The 16,825-nt window shown below is 46.2% G+C and overlaps 1 protein-coding gene across 3 annotated transcripts in view; it reads right to left on the reverse strand.

Moving 5' to 3' along the window:
- The window catches only part of KAT2A (lysine acetyltransferase 2A), a 152,394-nt gene that overhangs the window by 38,479 nt on the left and 97,090 nt on the right, over positions 1 to 16,825 (reverse strand). For 2 of the 3 annotated variants that reach the window (XM_063959420.1, XM_063959419.1), the window contains exons 14-16: positions 16,346 to 16,460; positions 16,216 to 16,252; positions 1 to 49 (exon numbers count right to left, since the gene is read on the reverse strand). The exon at positions 1 to 49 is cut by the window's left edge and continues 15 nt beyond it. In XM_063959420.1, the coding sequence (XP_063815490.1) occupies positions 1 to 49; positions 16,216 to 16,252; positions 16,346 to 16,460 (201 nt within the window). Of the gene's footprint in view, positions 50 to 1,035; positions 1,122 to 16,215; positions 16,253 to 16,345; positions 16,461 to 16,825 lie in introns of all 3 variants that reach the window. The other variant, XR_010243745.1, reaches the window with a different exon arrangement.

Here is a 16,825-nt window from a genome sequence, read left to right on the forward strand (position 1 = left end):
CAGATTCTTCAAGACATTATACAATTGGTCTGGATCTTTAATTTCTTTCCTGTAGAATAAAATAAGAAAATATAAGTTTGGACTTTGTAATAGAGTAATATTTTCTCTTGATAGCAAAGAAAATTCTATACATTAGTCACCATATAAAATTGCAGAATAAACTGGGAACTGGAGATAGGATTAGAAAATCAGTCACCTATGGCTCTTATGAGCAAAGAGTGATAGAAAGTCAAAACCAATGTACTGAACTGTAATGGGCCCTACAGACATGCTGATCCGCCACCGAGGGGCCCGACGGCCGATACGGCCGACCCGGCGGTGGGGGGGCAGTGACGTTTCTTCACTCCCCCCGTCACGCGGCTCCATTGAAGTGCAGGCAAATATGGACGAGATTGTCCATATTGGCCTGCATGTACAGCCGACGGGGGACCAGCGATGAACGAGCGCAGGGCCGCGCATCGTTCATCGCTGGAGCCTCCACACTGAAAGATATGAACGAGTTCTCGTTCATTTATGAACGAGATCGTTCATATCTTTCAAACAAATCGGCATGTGTGTAGGGCCTATAAGACTAAAAAAAAATTAAAAAAATCTAGATACCGTACAATGGGGCAGATTCAATTGCTGGCGGGGTTTTGGTATTAATTTGCTGGACTTAAAATGTGATCCACAGAAATCAACGAGTCCTTTTTCACACACCTCCAGAGCAAGTCTGAATTTTCCTAAGATCATTCATTTTAGGATAAACAGGCACTTACTCTGGAAAACCTGACGTTAGCACAGCCCACTCCAGGCATCTCGCGGTGCATGGAGTATTGAGACTAGATACAGGCGGACATATATATACTTCAGCCCACCAAATAACACCAATGCTATATATAGGTAAAAACTTCTCTTAAATTAGGAACAATGACAAATCAAACACACCCAGGAAAGAGAAGTTCAGTCTGTGTGGGATTTACTCTTACATCCTATCTGGGGGACACTAGACTGGGTTTAGATGGAAGGCTTAACAAAAGGGCACTAAATAGTTACCTAACTACTCCCTGGTTAACAAGTCTGCCTGACAAGCTCTTGCGGCTGGCGGTTAGGATCCAGTGGACGATGCAAAATCTGTGGGCCTATCAGAGAGAGAATATTGAGAAACGCTGCCTAAGGACGCCTCTGTTTTCTGCTCTGACCTGTACAAAAAATAAGAATTTACTTACCGATAATTCTATTTCTCATAGTCCGTAGTGGATGCTGGGACTCCGTAAGGACCATGGGGAATAGCGGCTCCGCAGGAGACTGGGCACAAAAGTAAAAGCTTGAACTAGCTGGTGTGCACTGGCTCCTCCCCCTATGACCCTCCTCCAAGCCTCAGTTAGGATACTGTGCCCGGACGAGCGTACATAATAAGGAAGGATATTGAATCCCGGGTAAGACTCATACCAGCCACACCGTACAACCTGTGATCTGAACCCAGTTAACAGTATGATAAACGAAGGAGCCTCTGAAAAGATGGCTCACAACAATAATAACCCGAATTTTGTAACAATAACTATATACAAGTATTGCAGACAATCCACACTTGGGATGGGCGCCCAGCATCCACTACGGACTATGAGAAATAGAATTATCGGTAAGTAAATTCTTATTTTCTCTAACGTCCTAAGTGGATGCTGGGACTCCGTAAGGACCATGGGGATTACACCAAAGCTCCCAAACGGGCGGGAGAGTGCGGATGACTCTGCAGCACCGAATGAGAGAACTCCAGGTCCTCCTCAGCCAGGGTATCAAATTTGTAGAATTTAGCAAACGTGTTTGCCCCTGACCAAGTAGCTGCTCGGCAAAGTTGTAAAGCCGAGACCCCTCGGGCAGCCGCCCAAGATGAGCCCACCTTCCTTGTGGAATGGGCTTTTACAGATTTTGGCTGTGGCAGGCCTGCCACAGAATGTGCAAGCTGAATTGTACTACAAATCCAACGAGCAATCGTCTGCTTAGAAGCAGGAGCACCCAGCTTGTTGGGTGCATACAGGATAAACAGCGAGTCAGATTTCCTGACTCCAGCCGTCCTGGAAATATATATTTTCAGGGCCCTGACTACGTCCAGTAACTTGGAGTCCTCCAAGTCCCTAGTAGCCGCAGGCACCACAATAGGCTGGTTCACGTGAAACGCTGAAACCACCTTTGGGAGAAATTGAGGACGAGTCCTCAATTCTGCCCTATCCGTGTGAAAAATCAGGTAAGGGCTTTTATAAGATAAAGCCGCCAATTCTGAGACACGCCTGGCTGAAGCCAGGGCTAACAGCATTACCACCTTCCATGTGAGATATTTTAATTCCACAGTGGTGAGTGGTTCAAACCAATGTGATTTTAGGAACCCCAAAACCACATTGAGATCCCAAGGTGCCACCGGGGGCACAAAAGGAGGCTGTATATGCAGTACCCCTTTGACAAACGTCTGGACTTCAGGCACTGAAGCCAGTTCTTTTTGGAAGAAAATCGACAGGGCCGAAATTTGAACCTTAATGGACCCTAATTTTAGGCCCATAGACAGTCCTGTTTGCAGGAAATGTAGGAAGCGACCCAGTTGAAATTCCTCTGTAGGGGCCTCTTTGGCCTCACACCACGCAACATATTTTCGCCAAATGCGGTGATAATGTTTCGCGGTTACATCCTTCCTGGCCTTTATCAGGGTAGGGATGACTTCTTCTGTTTGAAAAGACGGTGTCTTTTTCTGCTGAGAGGTGACCTGGGGTAAAAAGGTGGACTTTCCGGCCGTTGCCGTGGCCACCAGGTCCGATAGACCGGCCCCAAATAACTCCTCCCCTTTAAACGGCAATACTTCCATATGTCGTTTGGAATCCGCATCCCCTGACCACTGTCGCGTCCATAACGCTCTTCTGGCAGAAATGGACATAGCACTCACTCTTGATGCCAGGGTGCAAATATCCCTCTGTGCATCACGCATATATAGTAATGCATCCTTCAAATGCTCTATAGTTAGTAATATACTGTCCCTATCCAGGGTATCAATATTTTCAGTCAGGGAATCCGACCACGCCACTCCAGCACTGCACATCCAGGCTGATGCGATTGCTGGTCGCAGTATAACACCAGTATGTGTGTATATACCCTTCAGGATATTTTCCAGCCTTCTATCCGCTGGTTCTTTGAGGGCGGCCGTATCAGGAGACGGTAACGCTACTTGTTTAGATAAACGTGTGAGCGCTTTATCTACTCTAGGGGGTGTTTCCCAACGCGCCCTAACCTCTGGTGGGAAAGGGTATAGTGCCAATAATTTATTAGAAATTAGCACTTTTTTATCGGGGGAAACCCACGCTTTATCACACACCTCATTTAATTCATCTGACTCAGGAAAAGCTACTGGTAGTTTTTTCACTCCCCACATAATACCTTCTTTGTGGTACTTGTAGTGTCAGAAATGTTCAATGCCTCCTTCATTGCCGTGATCATGTAACGTGTGGCCCTACTGGACATTACGTTTGTCTCCTCACCGTCGACACTGGACTCAGTATCCGTGTCTGGGTCTGTGTCGACCCACTGAGGTAACGGGCGTTTTATCGCCCCTGACGGTGTCTGAGACGCCTGGACAGGCACTAATTGATTTGTCGGCTGTCTCATGTCGTCAACAGTTTTTTGTAAAGTGCTGACATTGTCACGTAGTTCTTTAAGTACAACCATCCAGTCAGGTGTCGACTCCCTAGGGGGTGACATCACTAATACAGGCAATTGCTCTGCTTCCACATCATTTTCCTCCTCATACATGTCGACACAATCGTACCGACACCCAGCACACACACAGGGAATGCTCCGATAGAGGACAGGACCCCACTAGCCCTTTGGGGAGACAGAAGGAGAGTTTGCCAGCACACACCAGAGCGCTATATATATATATATAGGGATAACCTTATATAAGTGTTACTCCCTTTTATAGCTGCTGTTTATAATTTAGCTGCCAATAGTGCCCCCCCTCTCTCGTTTTTACCCTGATTCTGTTGTGCTGAGGAGATAAGGCCGTCGTGAAGGGGCGGAGCCTATCTCCCGCTTTTTTCTGGAAAACTGGCAGGGGTTAAATACATCCATATAGCCCAGGAGCTATATGTGATGTATTTCTTTTGCCATCCTAAGGTATTTCTGTTTTTATTGCGTCTCAGGGCGCTCCCCCCCAGCGCCCTGCACCCTCAGTGACCGGAGTGTGAAGTGTGCTGAGAGCAATGGCGCACAGCTGCAGTGCTGTGCGCTACCTTAGTTGAAGACAGGAACGTCTTCTGCCGCCGATTTCACCGGACCTCTTCGTTCTTCTGGCTCTGTAAGGGGGCCGGCGGCGCGGCTCCGGGACCCATCCAGGCTGAACCTGTGATCGTCCCTCTGGAGCTAATGTCCAGTAGCCTAAGAAACCCAATCCACTCTGCACGCAGGTGAGTTCGTTTCTTCTCCCCTTAGTCCCACGATGCAGTGAGCCTGTTGCCAGCAGGACTCACTGAAAATAAAAAACCTAAAATAAACTTTTACTCTAAGCAGCTCAGGAGAGCCACCTAGCATGCACCCTTCTCGTTCGGGCACAAAAATCTAACTGAGGCTTGGAGGAGGGTCATAGGGGGAGGAGCCAGTGCACACCAGCTAGTTCAAGCTTTTACTTTTGTGCCCAGTCTCCTGCGGAGCCGCTATTCCCCATGGTCCTTACGGAGTCCCAGCATCCACTTAGGACGTTAGAGAAAGAGGTTCCCACACCTTCAAGGGGGCTCTTCATTGATCAACTTTCCTTCTTCCGGACTGCTAATATTTTCTCTTGATAGCAAAGAAAATTCTATACATTAGTCACCATATAAAATTGCAGAATAAACTGGGAACTGGAGATAGGATTAGAAAATCAGTCACCTATGGCTCTTATGAGCAAAGAGTGATAGAAAGCTAAAACCAATGTACTGAACTGTAATGGGCCCTACAGACATGCCGATCCGCCACCGAGGTTCACACACCTTTCTGATAAGGACAGAGACCAGGGCTTTTCTATAATAAAGTAATTTTTTTTCATATATCCATTCTGAACTAATGGCAAACTCAGTCTCTCAGGGATCAGGTTACACATGATCTCTGTCAGTATAATGCTGTGCCCAGCTCCAGCCCTGGTGTGTGGTTTTTTCCTGCACTAGTATGGGCAGAAACTAAATATACATATAATACTAATAAATCCAAGCAGATGATGGATCACTGTAAGTTTGCTCACACTTTCTCAGATACTAGCCTCACCTTGCAGTTGCTGAACACCCAATTCCATGAGGGATTCAGATAGTGTTCGTTGTGTCACTCATAGGTGCACCCTGGTCTGAAGGCATCCTTGCATCTTAAGGGCCCCATACACTACAACGATATGTCGGAGGCGCTTTCCCTTGAACTCTCCCGGTAGCTTCCCGGGAGTGGTTCCATAAGATTAGGTTCATTTTGCATGCAATATATCATATGCGATCCCAGCAATGCCTGCAGGAACCGACATATCAACAGTGCAGCACTAATGATCTAGGGGAGCCGATCCGACCCTCACGGGGCCACGCATTGCATCAGATTCCCAGCCAAAATGCCCGATTTCACCCAATATATCGGGCCAAATTGGGCTTAAATCAGGCATAATCGTTCTAGTGTATGGGGCCCTTTAGAATGTCAAAGTTGCCTATCTTCAAGTCCCTGCTGGATGGCACTGTGGGATTATGCGGCTGGAAATTCAATTTCCAGATGTGAGCCTTCTGTTCATCTCTTTGTTCTCCAGGTGTTCCTTATCAGGGTTTCCTTAGGCAGCCAGCTTGGCTACACTGACATTCCCTTTTTGGGCCCACTTCAGTCACCCCTCCTGAAACCCCACTGTGTTCTGGTGGCAGTTTGTGGGTTTTAACATCTGTGCTAAATCAGTAGGCTTTATCAGCTACATTACAGATTCCATATTGGTTCCAGAGGCTGGTTTTCTTTTTGGGCCTACTGTCACAGCACCAGCAGTCAGTGAGTGTCTTCCTGGGTCCATTATTCAGGTTTTCCAATTTCTAGACCAGGGGTTCTCAAACTCGGTCCTCAGGACCCCACACAGTGCATGTTTTGCAGGTAACCCAGCAAGTGCACAGGTGTATTAATTACTCACTGACCCATTTTAAAAGGTCCACATGTGTAGCTAATTATTTCACTTGTGATTCTGTGAGGAGACCTGCAAAACATGCACTGTGTGGGGTCCTGAGGACCGAGTTTGAGAACCTGTGTTCTAGACTGATCTTTATTGACACTGTAGTGGTGTCTATTCTCCATCATAGTTGATGAGGTTGAAAATACAAACAAAACTGTCTATCGAGTTCAACATGTATTATAATTCTTGTACTAATATGTATGTAACTATAGTTTAACTATAATGACCCAGATGAAGTTATGTTTTTAAGTCTAACAATATAATTTGTGCTTCTTCTAAAAAAAACACTTTTATATCCTTGGATATTTCTTTCAGTTAGGAATTTATCTACAGTAATCCATTTTAAAACTTATTGACTGAGTCCACCATTTCTCTGGCACAGAATTCCAAAACCTTACTGCCCTTAATGTGAAGAACCCTTTCCTTCAAATGGTATAAAAAAATTCCTTGCCTCCAGTCTGAGAGGGTGTCCACGTGTCCTGAGCAGAGATTTTTAATAAACATATCGCCTGAAAGGTCTTTGTATTGTCCTTTCATAAATTTGTAAATATTAATAATGTCCCGTCTTAACCGTCTCTTTTTGAGTGTAACCATATCTAACCTAATAAGCCTTTCCTCATAGTCCAGTACCTCTAACCCCTAATTAATTTGTTGGCCCTTTCAAGTTCCGAGATATCTTTTATTGTACGGTGCCCAGAACTGTACACAATATTCAAGGTGCGGCCCTACCAATGATATATATCAGGGATGTGGAACCTTTGGTCCTCCAGCTGTTGTTGAACTACACATCCCAGCATGCCTTGCAATAGTTTTAGCATGGCCAAATAGCAAAACTGTAGCAAGGACATGCTGGGATGTGTAGTTCAACAACAGCTGGAGGGCCAAAGGTTCCCCACCCCTGTTTATATAGTGGCAGGATTACACTCTCGTCCCTTGTCTCCATCCCCGTTTTATGCATGCTAACACCTTATTTGCCTTTGTTGCTGCACTCTGACATTGGGTACTGCTGCTAAGTATGTGGTCAATGAGCACCCCCAGGTTTTTTTCAACTACCGTTTCCCCTAAGACTTCCCCACTTAATTTGTAGGTTGCCTGATTGTTCTTCGTCCCAAGGTATATAACCTTACATTTTCTATATTGAACCTCATTCTCCATTTGTCTGCCCTAAACTTCCAACTTAAGCAGGTCATCCTGTAGAGACTCAACATCCTTGTCTGAATTAATTACTTTGCAGAGTTTAATATCGTGCTGGGTGCTTTCCAGACCCACTCCTAGGTCATTAATACATATGTTAAACAATAGTGGCCCAAGTACGGACCCTTGCGTATTCCACTGTGTACTGGGGCCCAGTCAGAAAACATCCCATTGACCACCACTCGCTGTTCCCTGTAATGCAGCCAATTGCTTTTCCAAGCACAAACGGTGTTGCCTAAACCAAGCTCTCTTAATTTGAAAATCAGCCTCATGTGTGGTACGGGTGTTGATCATTAGATCGACAGTGTCTAGGTCGACAATGTTTAGGTTGACCACTATAGGTCGACAGTCACTAGGTAGACAGGGTTGGAAGGTCGACAGGTCAAAAGGTCGACATGTTTTTTTTTTTTTTTTTCGGTGTCGTTTTCTTCGTAGTGTGAGCGGGAACCCCAATTAGTACACCGTGTCCACTCGCCATGCTTTGGGCAGATTACCGTTCGAATCATAGTTCATGTGGATCGTTAAGTATGAAAAAGTAAAAAAAAGAAAGAAAAAAAAAGAAAAAATTGTGAAAAACTCATGTCGACCTAGCACACGTCGACATAGAAACCATGTCGACCTTCCACCCTGTCGACCTATAGTGGTCGACCTAGACAGTGTCGATCTTCAGACCGGATCCCTGTGGTACCGTCTCGAAGGCTTTAGCAAAATCTAAATAGACCACGTCTACTGTTTTACCCTGATCAATATTGTTGTTCACAGGTGTTGCTTAGGTGAATTGCTGGCTTCCATCGGGGGAAGTGCTTTTGCTGGATGTATTTCTTGGTCTGGAGTCATTCATCCCATGCATGTGGGTTACACGTGCCCTGACCTAGGCTTAATGTGTCTTATGAGGGGCCCATTAGTATTCAGTCCAACTTGGTCTCTGGGAGAGCGTTATTAAGTGCAGGACTGTACCCATGCCCTCAGCATGCCTCTAGATTGGCATGGACATGTGGCATGCAGTTTTTCTGGCCAGGTAGTTAGAGCCTCCCTGGTATCTGCCTATCCGAGTAGATCTTCTGAGCCAGGGCTTAGTTCTGTTGATTCAGTTAGCTTTTCAGACGCAAACAATACAGAGTTTTGAACTCCAAGCATGGTTTGGCAATGCGTGTACTCATCCTCTTAGGCATGCTTTGGGAGGTCCAAGAGTCTAGCAGAGTCCCCAGATAGACGTAGGAGGATTTTCTACTCACTGCAAAAACTATTTCATGCAATCCATCTGGGGAACAATGTGTTCCCTCCCTGGTGGTTGTTCTTGTTATAGGTGGTTCTCCAATCAGCTTTATTATATAATAAAATGAAGGTCCACTGAAGGGGGAGGCCTTAGAGGGTCTCCGTTATTTAACTATTTAGTGTCTACTCCCGTGCCTTCCCTCTAAACCTAGAGTCCAACAGTCTCCCCTAGATGGATAACAAGGAAAGGTCTTTACCAGGAGTATAAAACTTTTTGACAAGATAGGTGTTTGCAGATATTAGAAGTTGATCTTATGGGGGATAAAACATTATAGAAAGGTATTCAGTAAGACTACCATTTTTTTATATAATTTTTTTATCATGGACGGCTAGAGTCAGCGGAACGAGTTCTAAGAACATGCACTATCTTCATCTGTGGCACATATACACAGGGGTTTACATAGAATCATCAGGTTGTAAAATCCGGCATTTTTGATAGTGTTCATGCTTAACCTTCAAAAGGGCAATGCTTTTAAGCTAAAAAAGCATTGCCCTTTTAAAAAGGATTTTAAAATACCTACCGGTAACTCCTTTTCTCGTAGTCCATAATACCCCTTTCACACCAGCCAAAATTTCCCGGGTTAATGCACATGAACGCGCATCAACCCGGGAAATTTCTCAGTGTGAAAGGGTACAGGGTCAAAATCCTGGGATTCCTGCTCCGGCATTCCAACCCTGCTATCTTCCCGGGAACCTGGTCAGTGTTCACTCTCTATGTAGCAGGTGGCGCTTAGAGATCATGTGATCTCTTGCGCCACCCCCGCTGCGTCACCGCTGACATCAGCAACCTGGCAATATGCCGGGCTGCTGACTGCAGTATGCAAGGGGTCTTACCCGGGAATGCCCCTGTATGATCCCTGGACCGTATTCCCGGGTAAGACCCGCAGTTTTTGGTATGAAAGGGGTATAAGGGATATTGGGGACAGAATTAGTACGATGGGCATAGACTGGTCAAAAGGAGCCTGTGCACTTTCAATTTCATCAACTGGGTGTGCTGGCTCCTCCCCTCTATCTCTCCTCCTACAGGTCAGTTATAGGTAAAATAGTGCCGGAAGGAGAATTACATACTTGAGAGAAGGAACATAAAGGTGGTGAGAATTATACACCAGCACACCAAAACATAACCAGGCAAGCAACATGCAGAAAGTCACCGCACAGAGGTGGGTGCCCAATATCCCTTATGGACTACAAGAAAAGGATTTACCGGTAGGTATTTAAAATCCTATTTTCTCTAGCATCCATAAGGGATATTGGGGACAGAATTAGTACGATGGGGACGTCCCAAAACGTCCAGAACGGGTGGGAACGTGCGTAGATTTCTGCAGCACCGCCTGCCCAAACTGGGTATTCTCCTTGGCCAGGGTATCAAATTTGTAGAAAATCACAAAAGTGTTCTTCCCAGACCAGGTAGCAGCTCGGCATAGTTGTAAGGCCGAGACACCACAGGCAGCCACCCAGCAAGAGCCCACCGATCTTGTAGAGTGGGCCTTCAGAGACTTAGGAACAGGTAAGGCCGCCGACACATAGGCCTGTTGGATAGTAAGCCTAATCCAACGAGCAATGAACTGCTTTGAAGCAGGACAACCCTTTTTCTGCGCATCATAGAGCATGAACAAGGAATCCGTCTTCCTGACCCGGGCTGTGCATTTGACGTAGATCTTCAAAGCGCGCACCACATCTAAAGACTCCGGAAGAGCTGAAGCGTCAGAGCAAGATGGAACCACAATAGGTTGATTCAGATGGAATGCGGAGACAACATTTGGCAGGAACTGCTGTCGAGTCCGGAGCTCCGCTCTGTCCTCGATAAAAGACCAAGTAGGGACTTTTACATGATAAGGCCCCCAATTCTGAAACACAACTAGCAGAAGCCAGGGCCAACAACATCACTGTCTTCCATGTGAGGTACTTGAGGTACTGAGGTCTTCTACTGCCATCAGAGGCTCAAACCAGGAGGACTGTAGAAATTGAAACACTACATCCAAAGCCCAGGGTGCCGTAGGCGGCACAAAGGGACGTTGTATGTGGAGCACCCCATATAAAAAAAGTCTGAACTTCCAGCAACATAGCCAATTTCTTCTGAAAGAAAATTGAAAGAGCTGAAATCTGGACCTTAACGGAACCCAGACGTAAGCCTTTATCCACACCAGCCTGCAGGAAACGTCCCAAGTGAAACTCCGCAGGCGGATACGTGCGTTCCTCGCATCAAGCGACATATCTCCTCCAGATATGATGATAATGTTTTGACGTGACAGGTTTTCTGGCTAGCACCATAGTAGTAATGGCCTTTTTGGAAAACCCTTTGAGAGCTAGGATATTCCGCTCAACTTCCATGCCGTCAAATGAAGCCGTCGTAAGTCCGGGTAGACAAACGGTCCTTGCTGAAGAAGATCCTTTCTTAGTGGCAGAGGCAAAGGGTCTTCTATGGACATGTCCAGAAGAGTTGCATACCACGCCCTTCAGGGCCAATACGGCGCAATCAGGATTGCTTGGATTCTGCGATGTCTGATCCACTGGAGCACCCTTGGGATCAACGGGATCAGAGGGAATAGGCAGACCAGCCGGTAAGGCCAAGGTTACATCAGTGCATCCAATGCACCGCCTGAGGGTCCCTGGTTCGCGAGCAGTAGCATTAAAGCTTCTTGTTGAGGCGAGGCGCCATCATGTCGATCTGCGGGTATCCCCATCTGTCGATAATCTGTTGAAACACCTGAGGATGTAATCCACACTCCACCGGGTGGAGGTCGTGGCGACTCAGGAAGTCCGCTTCCCAGTTGTCCACTCCTGGAATGAAAATTGCGGACCGTGCTCTTGCATTTCTTTCCGCTCAGAGAAGTATTTTTGACACTTCTCGCATGCAGGCCTTAATTTTTTCCCATCCTTGTCGACTGATGTACGACACTGCCGTGGCGTTGTCCGACTGAACCTGGATCGCCCGATCCCTGAGCAGAGGGGCGTCCTGATGTAGAGCATTGTATATCGCCCGTAGTTCCAGAATGCTGATCGGGAGTAGGGCCTCTTGGACAGAACACCTGCCCTGGAACTGTGCCCCCCTGGGTGACAGCTTCCCCATCCTCGTAGACTGGCATCCGTCGTGAGGAGGGTCCAATCCTGGATCCTGAAACGTCGACCTTCCAGCAGGTTGGAAGACTGCAACCACCACAGGAGCGAAATCCTGGCCTGGGGTGACAGCTGAATCATTTGGCACATCTGGAGATGTGAACTGGACCACTTGTTCAGGATGTCCAATTGGAAAGGTCTGGCATGGAACTTGCCGAACTGTATCGCCTCGTACGAGGCCACCATTTTTCCCAACAACTTTATGCAAAGATGTATGGAAACTCGAGCAGGACGGAGAACCATGCGAACCATCTCTTGAAGTGTTCTCACCTTGTCTTCTGGGATAAACACTCTGAACTACAGTATTCAGTATCGTACCCAGAAACATGAGCCGTTGAGACGGTTCTAGTTGAGACTTCTGTAGATTTAGGATCCACCCGTGGTGAGACAGAAGTTGGATAGTGCGATCTATATGAAGCAATAGAAGCTCCCTAGAACTTGCTTTTATGAGTAGATCGTCCAGGTAAGGGACAATGTTGACCCCCTGGACTCTGAGCGGGAACATCATTTCCACCATCACCTTCGTGAACACCATCGGAGCTGTAGACAGGCCGAAGAGCAACGCCTGAAACTGGTAGTGATAGTTCAGTAGGGCGAATCGTAGATAGGCCCGATGAGGAGGCCAAATTGGGATATGCAAGTAGGCGTCCTTGATATCCAGGGACACAAGGAATTCCTGCTGTTCCAGGCCCGCGATCACCGCTCTCAAATATCCCATCTTGAATTTGAAAACCTTCAGGTTAGGATTCAAAGACTTCAGATTCAAAATGGGTCTCGCAGACAGGTCTGGTTTTGGCACTACAAACAGACTGGAGTAGTAACCTTGTCTTTGTTGTAGCAGGGGTACTGGAACAATGACTTGGGACTGGACCAACTTGTTGATGGCCAGTAGTAGTGTAACACGCATATTTTCCAAAGCTAGCAAGCCTGATTTGAAAAATCAACAACAGAGAACAAATTTTTGTGTAACCAGATCAAGTGCGCTCAACAGCAGCCCAATGGACAAGCAGGTGAAGTGGCTTCTACCCAAACCACTAAACAATACACAAACAAACAATATCACCACTTTATCCTTCGGCGCTTTTAGATCGGATGAATGAGTTTCTAAACTCTGCCTCCTCAGGTGTTTCTCCAAAGTGGACAAATTCTCACAGCTTCTATATGCTCAAGAGATAAAGAAGAGGAAATCTCATAGTGTATCACCCCTTCAATAATTTTCACACACAGGGTTAGTAATATAGCCTCCTACCAAATTTGGTGGTCTACTGACTAAGTAGACAATAACACTTTTACTGGAGCGGCTATAGCCTGTTATGAATCCCCTCCTTCCTTTAATATTCTTTCAATACTCCTCCATTGCATATGGAATAAAAGAAAAGCTTCCAATAGTGTAATAAATGTAATAAAATCCAAAAAAAAAGAACAGTGCAAATAGCAAATTATGGATGGACTCTCACCCGGTCATATGGTCTACCATGTAAAAAGTAGACATAAGCGTATTATAAAACAGTGTCACAGGCGTCCCCGAATACCCACTGTACCATCTGACCTCTGGAGAGCTTCACCAAAACAGTCCTCAGTGTTATTGTCTACTTAGTCAGTAGACCACCAAATCCGGTAGGAGGCTATATTACTAACCCTGTGTGTGAAAATTATTGAAGGGGTGATACACTATGAGATTTCCTCTTCTTTATCTCTTGAGCATATAAAAGCTGTGAGAATTTGTCCGCTTTGGAGAAACACCTGAGGAGGCAGAGTTTAGAAACTGTCATTCATCCGGTGCTAAAAGCGCCGAAGGATAAAGTGGTGATATTGTTTGTTTGCGATTTGAAAAATCGTTGGGGAGGAGCACCGTCGAACTCCAGCTTGTAACCCTGAGAGATAAGGTCCCTTACCCAGGCATTTTGGCAGGAACCGCCCCAGATGTGGCTGTAGTGACGTAATTGAGCTCCCACCGCGAGATTCCCTTGGGGTGGGTGGGCACCGTCATGCTGAAGTTTTAGCGGAAGCTGAACTGGTGCTCTGGTCCTGAGAGCCGGTAACGGCTGGTTTCTTAAGTTTACCTCTGGAGCCTCTAGCTGCACTGGAGGCACCCTGTGCCCTAGATCGAAATCTGGAGGACCAAAAGGACTGAGTAGACGTCCCGGGTAGGTACGTCTAGCAGGCGGAGCCCCTGAAGGGAGAAACGTGGATTTCCCAGCAGTAGCTTGAGAGATCCATGCGTCCAATTCACCTCCGAAGAGCCATTCACCTGTGAAGGGAAGCGATTCCACATTATGTTTGGAGTCCGCGTCTGCAATCCACTGACGCAACCATATGGCTCTGCGTGCAGACACAGCAATAGCAGTGGTCCTAGCATTAATATTGCCAATCTCTTTAAGGGAGTCGCAGAAGACTCATGCAGTGTTCTGAATGTGTTTTAGTTAAGTTACAGCAGTAACCAAGGTCATATCCCCTGAAAAGCCCTCCTGAATCTGAGTAGCCCATGTATGAATGGCATGCTTCATCCAGCAACCAGCAATGACCGGCCTTTGAGCTACACCTGCAGCATTGTAGATAGATTTTAGAGCGGTCTCTATTTTTCTATCCCCCGGGTCCTTTACCGTAAAAAAGTCTGGAGCAGGGAGCACCGCCTTTTTAGAAAGACGAGAGACTGAGACGTCTACTGCTGGAGATTCTTCACAGGATTTCCTGCCTTCAGGGGCAAAGGGGAAGGTATTTAAAAACCTTTTGGACACCTGATATTTTTTATCTGGATTTTTCCAGGCTAATTTAAATAAATAATCCAATTCTTTAGAATCAGGGAAGGTGACAGACAGTTCGTCTAGTGGGAGGAAAAATGACTGCTGATTAGTAGCATCCTCCAGGGGGAGCTTTAACACATCCCGTATAGCCAATATAAAGGGTTCAATACCCTGTGTAGGGGTGGAGCTCCCGCTTATGGGGTCCACATCATCCTGTATATCATCAGTATCTGATAGAAGTGCAGGTAAAGCACGTTTTTGTGCACCTGTAGTGGACAGGGGGGGATGTTTAGCAGCTAGTTTTGCCACTGCTTGTTGCAGTTCCTTAGTTTTATTGGCATTAGCAGTGAGTTGAGATGAAATATCAGACATCATAGTTTTGATAACACCCAGCCAGGAGGGCTCTGGACTCTCCCCCACATTTTATCAGCATTTTGTGATGACTGACTACATTGCTCACATGATATTGAGTCAGATGAGCTAGGGCAGGCCTGGCCAACCTGTGTCTCTCCAGTTGTTGTGAAACTACACATCCCAGCATGCCCTGCCACAGTTTTAGCATTCCCTAATAGCAAAACTGTGGCAAAGCATGATGGGATTTGTAGTTTTACAACAGCTGGAGAGGTTGGCCAGACCTGAGCTAGGGGAAAATCTAGCATTACACACACACACACACACACACTGCATAACATCTGTTTTACCATTGTGAAAAGAAAAATAGGTAGAATACACATACAACACAGCCTGCCCTATTGCACGTGAGAAGAGACACAGGAGAGAAGACACCAGCGCACCCACCGCTGCACAGCCCCAGTGAGGTTGTCAGCGTTTTATACAAACATATAAACAGTGAGTCTGTCTAATGAAAAATCCCTCAGAGGGCGGATATTTGTGCACCAAATAGCGGCTGTCCCCCTCTACACTCTGTACCAGTGATCCAGCGTGTGACCGTTATGGAGGAGCTGTGTGAGGCTGCTGCTGCAGGAGGCGCCAAAATGCCGCTGAGCGCGCTCTGATGTAGCTCAGCCCCCCGCTATGGCGCCGGAGCTACTGTGTATTTTTTATACTGGCATGGTCTCCTAAACATTAGTAGCCTCACATAAATGCTTGGTACCATGTAATAAGCCAGTCTCACGCAGGGGTCAAAGCAGGTCCCCTCCTGCACAGTGAACCGGGGGACCACCCTAGCGGGGTCCCCAGTGTGTACTCACCACCGATGATAACCTTCAGGCAGTGTTAGGGGTGTGCGGCATGCTGCGGCAGCCAAGGCGCCATGCCCTGCTGAAAAAACAGCCCCTCAGGATGGTGGTCCTGCAGCGGGGAAGTGGCTCTGCACCTCAAGAGGCCGGTGACCGCCCCCTAACTCCCACAGTGCAGGTATACTGTTGCCTAAACAGCATACCGAAAGAAATAAAGGTTTAAAAGAAATTGGAAAAAAACAAACTCTGGAGCTTGCAGAGATGTGCATCCTCTCCAGAGGGCACTTTTTTCTAAACTGACCTGTAGGAGGGGGCATAGAGGGGAGGAGCCACCACATTCAGTTGAATAAATTTAAAGTGCACTGGCTCCTTTGGACCCGTCTATACCCATCATACTAATTCTGTCTCCAACATCCCTTATGGATGCTAGAGAAAATGTCTAGCATGAACACAGACCATCAAGAGAAGTCATCTGATATTTCCTTTACAGTTAAGAGCTGCTGCTTATATTCACCCTTTTTCTTTGCAAGATGGTTTCCAGCCAGTTTCTCCTGAAACAAAAAGCCATCAGTGTTGCATTAATACTAATCCCCTCTAGCAAATCAGCCACCAACAGCATCAAACAATAACTAGCAAAAACTTACGTATGCCTGGGATACATTCAACTGGAATCTGTCGTACTCCCTCCTTGAAACAGGTAAGCCCAGGATATACTTTGCGGATCTGAGCCTGTCTACGTTCAATCAATTTCTTAATGATCTGTATTTATCAAATAAGTACAATAGTCAAGGGTAAATTACACAATAGCATTTCAGTTTTTACATTCCTAACTTAAATATATAACTTTCTTTAGGAAATCCTAAGCTCATAGCAGACTTTGTAATATTCTGTATAATGTAAAGCAGGCTAACCTGTACCTTTACACATATGTATTTATTGAAAGTATTAGTTTGTGAGAAACTGGAAGAGGTACTTCTAATTTGTACACTAAACCTTGTCAAAAAAGGCACAAGCTGAGAGAGACATGGTATGCTCATTACTACAAAATACAATGAAGCATCCAGTTAATGACATGGTCTATCATGTTGCTTCAGGGACTGTTCATGATGAAAATGTTTAGAACA

The sequence above is a fragment of the Pseudophryne corroboree genome, chromosome 3 (genome assembly GCF_028390025.1).
Source record: "Pseudophryne corroboree isolate aPseCor3 chromosome 3, aPseCor3.hap2, whole genome shotgun sequence".
Lineage (NCBI taxonomy): Eukaryota > Metazoa > Chordata > Amphibia > Anura > Myobatrachidae > Pseudophryne > Pseudophryne corroboree.